Source organism: Hordeum vulgare, chromosome 7H (assembly GCF_904849725.1).
Source record: "Hordeum vulgare subsp. vulgare chromosome 7H, MorexV3_pseudomolecules_assembly, whole genome shotgun sequence".
In the NCBI taxonomy this organism is placed as follows: Eukaryota; Viridiplantae; Streptophyta; class Magnoliopsida; order Poales; family Poaceae; genus Hordeum; species Hordeum vulgare.
Genome location: NC_058524.1, coordinates 5,052,007 through 5,065,665, shown reverse-complemented (window position 1 = coordinate 5,065,665; position 13,659 = coordinate 5,052,007). Strand labels below are relative to the sequence as shown.

The 13,659-nt window shown below is 45.5% G+C and overlaps 1 protein-coding gene across 1 annotated transcript; it reads left to right on the top strand.

The window, feature by feature from the left end:
* Nucleotides 1–3,899: 3,899 nt before the first annotated feature.
* Nucleotides 3,900–4,894, top strand: LOC123412581 (probable glutathione S-transferase). Its single transcript, XM_045105531.1, has 2 exons — nt 3,900–4,255; nt 4,355–4,894. The coding sequence occupies exons 1-2, from the start codon at nt 3,944–3,946 to the stop codon at nt 4,727–4,729; spliced, it is 687 nt and encodes a 228-aa protein (XP_044961466.1). The 5' UTR covers nt 3,900–3,943; the 3' UTR covers nt 4,730–4,894.
* Nucleotides 4,895–13,659: the final 8,765 nt, after the last annotated feature.

Genomic DNA, 13,659 nt, shown 5'->3' with positions numbered 1-13,659 from the left:
AATTCAATATCAGGTCAATTTTAATGCACTCAAAACAAACACCAAAACAATTAATATATTCAAAACAATCTGAATCGAAGCACAAACATATATGAAACTTACATTGACTAACCACCCCTAGTATGGGCGGAAGACTGGATGCACGGGACACATGGACAAAAAATGATAAAGATTTATTTCTTTGCAGACTGAGGACAATACCAGAACAAATACATTCGCTAACACGACATATCTTCAAGTTCTAGAGTACCAAGAAACACAACCTGTCTAGTGTACATGTACCCAGAAATAACTAAACAGATAACCACTGGCATCAAACGAAATTTGACAGAAAACAAGTGAACCGCCAACCAATCTACTAATCCTACCGTGGGTAAGATCACAGATTACACGAGAGGAACCCAACCACAAAGATGATGACGGGGAGCAGCACATAAGCGCAGTGCAGGAGGCCCCTAGCAAAGCCAAGGAGGCAACACCCGTCGCGGCAGCGCGGCAGGCAGAAACCGGTGGCCAGCTCTGTTAAGCCGACACCCTTGTACACTGATTACATCAGCGTCACATGTATCCCACCATAGCTCGCCGCTGATTGAAGATGGATTTGTGGCTGTCGCATGAGAGTCTTCCAAATTAGGTGAGAGAGAACGACGAGCTCGGCGCCGCTACCGCCACCTTGGCTTTCTCGTCAGTGTCGATCTGGTTGAGATCGACAGCGCATCTTGGGGATAGCCGCGGCAAGTGCGCTGATCGACTGCAACCCAGGAAGGCGGATTGATCTGCATCGGGAGGTAATGGACGGCATCTACTGTCGCCCAACCGCAGCAATCGGACCTGTCGCCACCACTATCACCGCGGCTCGAGGGCGTGATCTGGACTAGGGTGGGGTTACGGGCTAGTGGTCATGGCGGTGGGAAAGATGGGGAGGGGGCCGACTCATATGGAGGGGAAAAGAGAGGGGATCGATGGATCAGAAGAGGTAAGGCCTTTTCTACGGCGGCGCCGGCATGGAGCGGGCGGAGGAAGATTGGTGGAGTGGTGGCGGCTGAGAAAACGGGAGGAGAATGGGGAATTAGGGTTAGGTGTGTGTGTGGGTGGACTCTTGAGTTAAATAGGATGGCTTCAAAAATTTCCACACTGCCGCGTTAGCCACTTAAAATTTTGCATCTCCGCGCGCTCTCTCAAACTTCACATGCATCCTTTTCTTTCCCAGTTTCTATAAACCATTGATTGAGTGGCTGATAAGTGGATCAAATAATGGGGCACACCTGACACATCAGCAAAAGCCATCCATGACGGTTCGGATGGCATACAAAGAAAGAAAGAGAGGGTGTGACTGGTCGATTCACGACGGTTTCTGTGACGGTCCCTCAATGTCCGTCATTAAGGGGCTATCGTTTTGGGCTCATCTACATCTTGTTGATCCATGACGATTTCTGTGATGGTTTTCGAGAACGTCACCTGAAATCCGTCATGGATTAACAAATTTCTTGTAGTGTATGTTTTAGAAACATAGTCTTTATTGCAAAACCGCATAGTCACTTGGACACGTGTCATACCGGCAGTGGCGGAGCCAGGATTTTCGACATGGGTATGCGACGTAAAGATTTTTTTTCTTCACAACAACATAAAACATAAAAAAAGTTCATAATAATAACAATGAAACTTTAAATTATTCTTTGTAGCAACAATGTCTCCAATAATTTAATTACATGGCAACAACAAGGAGAATAATAAATTGACTCTACGATCACACCCTTTTAGAGGCAAGAAATGATTGTTCATAATTCATAAATTTATATGCATTCTTTCTCTTGCACTTCTTCACAAGTTTTATAGTGGGACAATGTAAACATCACCCAAAGTTGACTGGGTACAACAATAGATTAATCAAAACAAATTAGGGAATGAAGACAATCCTCTCTTCTTAATTTTTTTTTGCAAAATTCTTTTCTTAAGTAATAATCAGAGAAATAAAGATTAAACAATCTTAGACTGGCAAAAAATAATCAGATGATGAGATAATTGGGCACGTCGTTGCAGGCGTACCCGCAAATTAACAGGCGCGCATGAGAATGATCGACGGCGTGGCAGAGATGAGATGATGTGTTTGTTGCTTTAATAAATGTCTGATGCGAGCATGCAGCGCGACATGCGCTTTGATGTGGCGCAACCGCGATTGAATCAACAGAATCATGAATTGAAAGCTCGAGGCGTGGTGGTTGGATTGCTCGGCGTCGTCAAATCGGCCACGGCTCCAAATGAAGCCAGTAGCATTAACTAGCAACGGTAGCATCCCAATATATAGGCCCAAGTGACGCTGAACGTTCTTTTCTACATTTCTTTTGTCTGTAACAGCTTATGTACTGGATTTGTTTTGCAGAAAATGTTGGGTGTGCATTGCATACCCTTGCATTAGCCTAGCTCCGCCCCTGCATACCGGGGAGGTGGTGGATGCGGCCACTGCAATCCGTCGGTTAATGGTTAGCTTTTCCCAAGAAATAATGATAATGATTCGAGAAAAATGTGACCATGAAGTATGAAGCATGTGTTCATTATTGAAAGTATATATTTTGCATATGATGGAAACAAGTATGGAATACATGGAAGCATCATGCATATATGGAAACACCCTGTGATTATATGGACATGGAAGGAATATCAGAAGCATATATGTAAGCAGCATACCGTAGGAAGTTTCTGAATATTATGGAAGCATATTTTCTGTTATGGAAACAAAACTTTGCATCAATTTGCTATTAGTATCCGTCTCCCAGTGTTACTCGACGTCCTTTGCTTAATTTTTGGGTGTAATTAACTTGAGCAACAAAAATACATGGAAAGAAAGGTGGACCCAGCAGCAGTTTGCTCTTTTTTGTGCAATATAATTGTTGGAAGCTTTTGTTTGGGAAATAAACAACATATACTTGGATGGCAAAACATAATCTATATCTGGGAAAAGATAGCTTTATACTATTATATCCGTCCATGCAACTGGGGCTAATGGGCTATCTTTTTGAAACATTTTTGTTGTTGCAATGAGTTGTAACAAACAAATAATGGTTCCTGGAAAACGAGTCTGCACTGGTTTTGCAACTGGAGCTATGATTTTAAAACATTTTTCTTGTTGCAATGAATTTTAACAAAATGGTCGATAGAACGGCTATTATAGGCTACATCCAACAGCCGGCGAGGCAATCGATCTTTTTGAACATAGTCGATGTATAGTGCTCCCCATTTTGCATCACTCGTACCATGTATTTGAACATAGCTATGTCACAAGCTTGTGAGCAGGGAGCAGCTCTGCCTTGCTTTTCATTTGTGGAACACCCTCCCCAACTGACTTTAGACAGGGGATCTTATAAGTTGCAACGTCACAAGTTTATCCTATACGTTGAATGGTTTGATTGGATACCATTACCAACAATCTGACCAACCAGATGACAATAGGAGAAAGAGACAACAAAGAGCCGACGCGGTCCAGTTTTAATAACCATTTCCCTGATTACAACAATAGACAAGTCCATGATCCGACTTATCCAGCTTGCCCATCAAGAAACTTTGACTAGTATTGCATTACTAACTGATAAAAAATATGATGATACATATGTCAAACAAAGTCACTATCATCTCACATTATCTTTGCACGATCAAATCATATTAATCCATTTTTTCACATTTGAACAACTGAATAGAATGTCTCATACGACCATTGACAAAGAAACTAAAGGCCATTGACTAAAAGAAACTAAAGAGAATTCTTACTTTCTTGGAGAAGAAGCAGTAACACCCACCGTCTGAATTTTGAATCCCAGTGCAGAGGAAGAAAAACTCGCCGTTAGATCCCTATATATAAGTACCAGCGTTTTAGTTCGTTTAGGTAGGCAGGATATTGCAGGCAAACAAACCAAAGATAAGCAAGAATCTGCCAGCAAGCAAAGCAAAGATGGCTGAAACGGTTATTCTTATCGGCACATTGGGCAGCCCATTCGTCCACCGCGCTGAGGCTGCCCTGCGGCTCAAAGGGGTGCCCTACGAGCTGGTCCTGGAAGATCTCCAGAGCAAGAGCGACCTGCTGCTGAAGCACAACCCCGTCCACCAGAAGGTGCCTGTCCTCGTCCACGGTGACCGGGCCATCTGCGAGTCCCTCCTCATCATGGAGTACGTCGACGAGGCCTTCGTCGGACCGCCTCTCCTGCCGACTGATCCCTACGACCGCGCCATGGCCCGTTTCTGGGCTCAGTTCCTGGAACAAAAGGTGATCACCTCCTATATTCTCCTACCGTCCAAACAAGCTAGCCGCCGTCTTTTGGTGAGCATGCATTTACTTCAACATAGTTAACGGTCATGCAAGCAGTGCGCGAGGCCGTTCTGGCTGGCCATGTGGCTGGACGCCGGCGAGGAGCGCGAGGGGTTCACGAAGGAGATGAAGGAGAACCTGGCGCTGCTGGAAGGGCAGCTGCAAGGAAAGAGGTTCTTCGCCGGTGACTCCGTAGGCTACCTCGACATGGCTGCCTGCGGGCTAGCTCACTGGATCTATGCGCTGGAGGAGGTGGCCGGCGTGTGCTTGATGGGGGAGACCGAGTTCCCTGCGCTGTGCCGGTGGGCAAAGGAGTACGCTAGCAATGAAACAATGAAGGAGTGCCTGCCGGAGAGAGGGCAGCTCGTCGCCCACCTGAGCGCGAAGAAGGACATATGGAAGATGATGGCCAAGGCGATGCTCCATCATTAGTAGTGGCTCGATCGGTGCAACGTCGAGTGCCAGTATATATAAATATAATTACGCATGGTGTGGGCTAGAATAAAGATTGTGGAATTGTGACGCCAGGATCTACTGGATGTATTCTTTTTGTGTTGTGTGTTTTCTTTTTAGAAAAAAGGAGGATATACCACCGGCCTCTGCATCTGGATGATCCATACATCCATCCATCTACACCTATACTAATTCTAGACTCCCTAAAAATTCTCACGTAAATTAGACTAGCAAAAGGGTCCATGCGTTGCAACGGGAGAAAGAAATACCACACGCTCTTAATTTATAAAAAATGGTCTATAATCTGAGAATTTGTAGTTACGACACAAATAAAGATGGTCTTATCCTACAAAAATGCAGTTTAAAATTTCACAGGTCTTTTATTTTCACACGGCTTGCATGTAGATTTAATACGTACAAAGAATCAGTCAAGTGACCTTCAGTTTCATCTCTGATCCTGATTTTGTTGACGTGTTCATTCCCAACCCGGATGAGTACCGGTATGAAAGAAAGATGAATAATGACTTATTTATTAAGATTGCACCCTAGATAGTATTTTTATTAAACGTTTAACAGATAAAATAATATCATATTTAAATTCTACATATTTTTCTAATCAAATTCCATATATAATATGTTAAATTTGGAGTTACGGTTTAAAAGATATGAGTATTTTAAAAAACATTTAATATATACTACGAGTTTAATGTCATAAACAGTAAGGGCTTTTTTGTAAAATCACCTCAGTCCTATGATTTCTCCGGATACACGGAGGGGAGTGGGGGGAAGGTGCACCCGACACCCTTCAAGAAGGGTGACGACGCCCACAGGCGTCATCACGTCGTGTCGGCCAGACCCTAGAGAAATTTCTCCCAACCCCTCACACCCACAACTCAGGACCAACCGTCGGCTCTACCATGCCAACCAACATGCGCCATGAGGACACCACCATTGTCTCACCACAGCAAACGCAACGAGACCGACCAGACCAAAATGAAGCCACCATAGACAGGGATCGGCAGTACCGCAACCTTGTGGGAGGGAACAACTTCAACCGGCTCAGGCGGTAGCAGACTGAATGCACGAGCAGGAGGATGCCGGGCCAACTGCGCACCCGGTCCCAGACCGGGTCCGCTAAGCTCCCGACGTGACACTGTAGCACACGCAACATAATAGCAGCCGCCTCCATCCCCATAGCTCGTCAGGCCAACCGGAGGCACCCCGCTGGAGACCAAACCGGCCCTCCTTGACCCAGATCGGACTCAAAGTGCCCATATCTCGGCCTGCATGGCTTCGTCGGCCATTCCTCGCAGCCAACGTCCACCGCCCGCCCATCGAGACTGTTAGAGTTGTGTTGAATATTATTGTACAAGGTAGGTTACAGTTGGACTTGGTTTTGGACTATGTGTAGACAGGAACACACGATGTAACCTATGCCAACATAATAGCACATGCATGCGGGGGAGCCGGCGGCGTGTGCCAGTGCCCGGGTGGCCGACGTGCGGTATTGTGACGGTGTCACGGGGAGGAGCGTCTGTAGTCATGCCCCGGGGATGTAGCCATATCGGTGAATCTTGTTAACAAATTTCGGTGTCGTGCTTGGGTGATTGCTTGGTCCTCGGATGATCAATGAAATGCCTCAGATTAATTCTAACAAGTGGTATCGGAGCAAGGTTCGAAGAGGCCGTGATGTTGATCTAGAGGATGGATCTTCGGAAGTCGCGTTGAAATCGATGTGCAGAATAATCGTATCGAAGCTGATCGATTGGAAGATTTTTCGTGCGGTATTCGATGGAAGCGACGAGGAGATTGGATCAGGAGCAATCGATGAGATCGGAACAAGCATCAGGCAGCAGGGCGGGTGGCAAGCTGGTGACCTAGCATACGATAACGACGCAAGCAATTAGGCGAGCGATGGAGCACGTTAGCTCGACACATGGCCGAATAGCAGCATCGGCCGAGGCCTAGATAGTATTTTTATTAAACTTTAATGATAAAATAATATCATATTTAAATTCTACATATTTTTCTAATCAAATTTTATATATAATATGTTAAATTTGAAGTTACGGTTTAAAAGATATGAATATTTTAAAAAATATATATATATACTACGAGTTTAATGTCAGTAAGGGCTTTTTTGTAAAATCACCTCGGTGGGTTTTCCGACGGAAGCGATAGCCTCTTTATTATTAGGTAAAGATTTTCTAAAAATTCTCACGTAAATTAGATTTTACGAGCCGTTTATCTGACATGTGACCAAATTATTACGGTGTAGATTTAACCATGAAATAAAAAAAACTCATGTGGGACCAGATTATTACGGTGTAGATCCAACTATCAAATCTATACGTAATAACGTAGTAATAAAGAGGCTATTGCTTCCGTCGGAAAACCCACCGTGACATTTTTATAAAAAAGCCCCTGTAATTTTTGTTATTCAACCCGCGCTCCATCATTTACCTGCAACGCAAAAGGAAAAATCGATTCGCTGCAAAAATTATACCCGTACGCATCGCCTCCTCCCGTCGACCCTAGGCCACCCTGGCCTGTGCCCAGGCCGCCGCCACACCACTCGCCGCCGCGGCCGACCTCAACCGCCACCGTTGTCGATCTCAACCCACCCGCCTCTGCGGCCATACCTCTCCCCGCTCACTGCCCCCGTTGTGGCGCTCGAGCGCATCGCGTCGACCCTGGTCCACCCTGGCGTGTGCCCAGGCCGCTGCCATACCACTCGCCGCCGCGGCCGACCTCAACCACCACCGTTGTCGATCTCAACCCATCCGCCTCCGCGGCCATACCTCTGCCTACTTGCTGCCCCCGTTTTGGCGCTCGAGCATAGCTTCTGGATCAAATCAACGCGACAGCTATAGTGACTGGGGATGATGCATCTGCTCGATGCAGAACGGTGGCGGCGCGGCGGAGCGATGTACTTGCAGGCGGAGGCGGGCCTCCATGGCTCACACGGGGAACTCCAAGGTTATGGCGCGGCAACGGTGACTCCTTATGACCTCAACCACCACTGTTGTCGATCTCAACCCATCCGCCTCCGCGGTCGTACCTCTGCCCGCTTGCTGCCCCCTTTTTGGCGCTCGAGCACAGCTTCTGGATCAAATCAATGCGATAGCTACAGTAACTGGGGATGATGCGTCTGCTCGATGCAGAACGGCGGCGACGTGGCGGAGCGAAGTACTTGCAGGTGGAGGTGGGCCTCCATGGCTCACACGGGGAACTACGAGGTTATGGCGTGGCAACGGCGACTCCTTATGGCCAGATAGAGGCGCCTAACCCTTGCTCCCCTCATCGTATCCCCTCCTCTGGTAGGAACTCATCATCTGGTGAGATCCCCTCCCCATGCCTCCAACCGTGTGCCAAGCACCGACAAGAAATTTTGTTTTGTGGGGATTTGTTTGCTGATGAATGAATGTATTGAATGTAAGATTGTATTATTGTAGAGACAGAGAATGGAACACCACCTTCAGTTTGTCATCTGATCCCACATTCTCTACCCCATGAGTGAAATAAGATAACAGTCCATTGATCAATTCACGTAGCCTCTTTGTTTTGCTTTGCTTGTCTCGCTCAATTTCTCATCATGGTGGAATTAACAATGGATGGGTTGATTTCTCAACAAAATAGGATAGGACTAACTACATTAGTTAGTTAGCTTATTATTTTAATAATTCAAAATGATTATAAAAAGATTAAAATCGTGTGGTATTTTTTCTTCCGTTGCAACGCACGGGCACTTTTGCTAGCTATTACGATAGATCCATCAACAAGGCTTCGGCTGAAACTTTTTTGCCCTTATCTCTCTAACGTATCGGTCGTCCGTCGTGGCGCTTTTACAAAAAAGTCCCTCATGTTTTCTAAAATTAACCCGCACTCCATCGGTGTTTGCTACTACTGTCAAACGGCCGCTCGTTAGTCGTCGGGTCTTGCTTCAACACGCTTGCTGCACGGTGGTCGCTCTAGCAACCTCTGCTCTGTGCCGATGGGTGTGGAGGTACTACCAGTCCAGGAAGTGCCTGCGCATCTACGGCCGGGACATGAGAGGCGAGGGAGACCCAGTGATCGGCCGCGACGACGAGATCAACCGTGTCGTCAACATCCTCTGCCGCAGGACCACGAACTGCGCGGCGCTCGTCGGCGCCGCCGGGGTCGGCAAGACCGCCATCGCGTCCGGGGCCGTCCCCGATGGGCTCGTCGGGGCGCGCGTGGTGGAGGTCGACCTTGCGGCGATGGTGGCCGGCACACAATATCGCGGCTTGTTCGAGGAACGCATGAAGAACTTGATAAAGCGGGCAGAGGCGTCGAACGGCAAGATCATACTGTTCGTAGACGAGACGCACATGCTCTACTCGGCCGGCAGCAGCCGGACCAACTGCACCGGCGCCTCCAACATGCTGAAGCCGGCCTTGGCCCGTGGCCGCATCCGCTGCGTGGGAGGAACCACCTTTGACGAGTACTGCCAGTATGTGGAGAAGGACCCTGCGCTCGAACGACGGTTTCCGAAAGTGCACGTCGACGAGCCGACTCTTGAGACCACCATTACCATCTTGCGTAGAGTAGACGAGGCTGGGGACAGAGGGCAGCCAGATTAGGACGGATCTGATCCAGTGAAGGCAGATCCGACGGCGGCCCGTTGAATCCGGCGACAGGAGGAGCAGACGAGGCTGGCGACGTCGCGAGGGCAGCCGGTTCCGGAAGCGGCGGTGGAGGCAAATCCGGCAACGGGAGGAACATGCTTGAGGCGGATCGAGGTGGAGGAGCTCCTTTCCCGGCGTGGTTGGAGAAGGCACGGAGGTAGCGGGTGGGAAACGGGCACACAGATGCGATTTTGGAAAGAGATCCTCTGACTGCACCACGTCATATATGATGAATCCACTAATATATGGGCGGACAACTGGATCCCCAAAGACGTCATGATGCTGGCAGTGGAACCATCCATTCACCAGAGTGTGTGGCTGAACTTATTGACACACGTTGGCTTCAAGGAACACCGAGAAACTTGTATAGTTCTGTCTCCCGATCAATATCCCATCCATCATATCTATCCCTTTGTGTACATACAACTTGGTCGATAGCTGGGCATGGAATTTTGCGAAAAGTGGAGTGTTTTCAGTGAGATCTGCATATAGGATGTTGGTGAGTACGAAGATGAGAATAGGGGTGTGGATGTTCACTAGTAGAAAACGGGCCTTTGGCCTGGACCATTTAGTCCCGGCCTACCTCTGGGCCGGGACTAAAGGCCCGGCCACGTCACCCCAATTCTCAATGCCTCCATCGAGGCGTTAGTCCCGGCCCGTAAGGAGCCTGTAGTCCCGGTTCGTGTCCCAAACCGGGACTAAAGGGCTACGCGGCGGGCACTGGTGGTGGCAACCGTTCGTATCCTCCTTTAGTCCCGGTTGGTGGCTTAACCCGGGACTAAAGGACTAACACGTGGCCTGCCGTAGTGGGGGCGACCGTTGGTATACCTCTTTAGTCCCGGTTGGTGGTTGAACCCGGGACTAAAAGCCTAACACGTGGCCTGCCGTAGTGTTGGCAATCGTTTGGTATACCTCTTTAGTCCCGGTTGGTGGCTCAAACCGGGATTAAAGGCCCAAACGGTTTGCATCCCGCGTCGTTTCGGGCGATGAAAAGCACGAACCGAAGCGTACAGTCGCCATTTCTCTGTTCTTCTTCTCTCTCGCGTCGCCCTCTCTGTTCTTCTCCTCTCTTCTTCCCTTCTCTTCTTCCACCATGCCAACTAGCTTTCATGAGGTGGTCGCGCATGGCACGACGAAGCTCCGTGTCGTGTACACGAACCTGAGCACGGAGGTGCCGTTTTTCCTTCAACAGTTGAAGGAACGATGGTTTGACCACGCAGCGGATCATGAGAAGTTCTTCGGGCTTGATCTGGAGTACACGGCCGATCAACGAGGTGTTGCCGTCATCCAAATATGCTTCGCAAGCCATGTCTTGATCTTCCAATGGCCGAGGTAAGTTTTGAGGCTTTCTTTGATCCAAGATAATGACATTGTATAAGTTTATTTGTTTCTATCATAGTTGGTTCCCTTCAAATAGTTGTAGTGAAACAATTTTGATTAGTTGAAGGGGAGCACAATCTAATTGGAATAGTGTTCCATAATCTGAAAAATCGTATTAGAATCAACTAGTGTTTAATATGTTCCATTGGAATCATAGTTGGTTCCCTTCAAATAGTTGTAGTGAAACAATTTTGATTAGTTGAAGGGGAGTACAATCTAATTGGAATAGTGTTCCATAATCTGAAAAATCGTATTAGAATCAACTAGTGTTTAATATGTTTCATTGAAATCATAGTTGGTTCCCTTCAAATAGTTGTAGTGAAACAATTTTGATTACTTGAAGGGGAGCACAATCTGATTGGAATAGTTTTCCATAATCTGAATAATCATATTAGAATCAACTAGTGTTTAATATGTTCCATTGAAATCATAGTTGGTTCCCTTCAAATAGTTGTAGTGAAACAATTTTGATTACTTGAAGGGGAACACAATCTGATTGGAATAGTGTTCCATAATCTGAAAAGTCGTATTAGAATGAACTAGTGTTTAATATGTTCCATTGGAATCATAGTTGGTTCGCTTCAAATAGTTGTAGTGAAACAATTTTGATTAGTTGAAGGGGAACACAATCTGATTGGAATAGTGTTCCATAATCTGAAAAATCGTATTAGAATGAACTAGTGTTTAATATGTTTCATTGGAATCATAGTTGGTTTGCTTCAAATAGTTGTAGTGATCTCTCTAGGTTCCATTGCATATGTTCTATTTGAATCCTAAAGATAAGTTTCTCTTTAGTTGTAGTGAAACATGTTTCCATATTGCAGCAGTATGTAACATTTGTTCCATTTTAATTTGTTTCTGTTGCAGGAGTGACAAGCATTGTCCAGGACTCATGGAGTTCCTTCACAACGGCGTCACTTTTGCTTCCGTTGACATAAGGAACGACAGGCTGAAGATGAGGCACAACTTCGGTATTGAGATACCAGCTGGTTGCCTCGTTGATCTCCAAACGATATTCAGGCCTCGACATGACAGGACTTCGATGGCTCATATGGCAGTTGCCTTGATCGACGAGTCATATGGTGATATGAAGACCAGTTTCCCAAAGTATCAACACAAACTTTGGGAGAAGGGCCCACTTGATGATATCAACATTCAGTATGCAGCAAAATATGCATACGTTTCATACGAGTTGTACCGCAAGATTCGAGTCGTCAACTATGGCCAGCGTCACCTCGAGGAACGTGGACATTCTGATTTAGATGATTCAGACGAGTAGTGTTCTGAATGTCGAACACTTGTATATATATATATGGTAGCTATTATTATGTACTGTTTGGGCTAGTATCATGTACTTCTTGGACCAATTTATATATGTCTAGTTTCTGTTTGTGCCATTATAGTTTCCAAATTTGAATGGTTTAGCCCTTTCTAACTTCATTTGCTACTTTTGAATGGTTTAGCCCTTTCTAACTTCAAGGTATCATGCATTTCGACCACATATATATACAAAAAGTCTTCAGTTCAAATAAGTTCAAAAAATAAAATCCCTTTTGTAACAGATCTGTTTTTGATTAAAACAATCACTTCTCCTTCTTCTCCTTGTGCTAGATATTGGTTATGCACTAGGGGAAGTAGGAGTAGCGACCATCATCGACGGTTGAAAAATATATGAGAGAAGAAGAAATCCCTTTGTGATGTGCCTTTGAATGGTGCATTTTGAACACACAAAAAGTATGGAGTTCAAATAAGTTCAAAAAAATGAAATCCCTTTGTAATAGATGAGTTCTCGTTCGAAACCCTCCTACTTCGAGAGAGATTGTCAGTTTTGTACACGAACTGCATCCAGTTTTTGTCGTAGCCCTCTCAACTTTTTAACACATGCTATGTGGATGAAATGATGATAGCATGCCAACTTTCTACATTTTCAGAGTTCATTTGTAGTGCTTTTCAATTTCTGGGTCAACTAGCTCAAAAAAATAAGTAAATGCACGAAATATACCAAATGAAGTCAGAAATTGTTGAAATTTTGTGATGTGCCTTTGAATGGTGCATTTTGAACACATAAAAAGTATGGACTTCAAATAAGTTAAAAAAAAAATGAAATCCCTTTATAAGAGATGTGTTCTCGTTCGAAACCCTGCTACTTCGAGAGAGATTGTCAGTTTTGTACACGAACTGCATCCAGTTTTTGTCGTAGCCCTCTCAAATTTTTAACACATGCTATGTGGGTGAAATGATGATAGCATGCCAACTTTCAACATTTTCAGAGTTCATTTGTAGTGCTTTTCGATTTCAGGGTCAACTAGCTCAAAAAAAATAAGTAAATGCACGAAATATACCAAATGAAGTCAGAAATTGTTGAAATTCTGTGATGTGCCTTTTAATGGTGCATTTTGAACACACAAAAAGTATGGAGTTCAAATAAGTTCAAAAAAAATGAGATCCCTTTGTAAGAGATGAGTTCTCGTTCGAAACCCTGCTACTTCGAGAGAGATTGTCAGTTTCGTACACGAACTGCATCCAGTTTTTGTCGTAGCCCTCTCAACTTTTTAACACATGCTATGTGGGTGAAATGATGATAGCATGCCAACTTTCAACATTTTCAGAGTTCATTTGTAGTGCTTTTCGATTTCAGGGTCAACTAGCTCAAAAAAATAAGTAAATACACGAAATATACCAAATGAAGTCAGAAATTGTTGAAATTTTGTGATGTGCCTTTGAATGGTGCATTTTGAACACACAAAAAGTATGGAGTTCAAATAAGTTCAAAAAAAATGAAATCCCTTTGTAGGAGATGAGTTCTCGTTCGAAACCCTGCTACTTCGAGAGCGATTGTCAGTTTTGTACACGAACTGCATCTAGTTTTTGTCGTAGCCC

Coding starts and splice junctions, on each gene's coding strand:
- LOC123412581 (XM_045105531.1), top strand. CDS start 3,944: ATGGCTGAAACGGTTATTCTTATCGGCACATTGGGCAGCCCATTCGTC. Junction 4,256..4,354: donor CTCAGTTCCTGGAACAAAAG/GTGATCACCTCC, acceptor TCATGCAAGCAG/TGCGCGAGGCCGTTCTGGCT.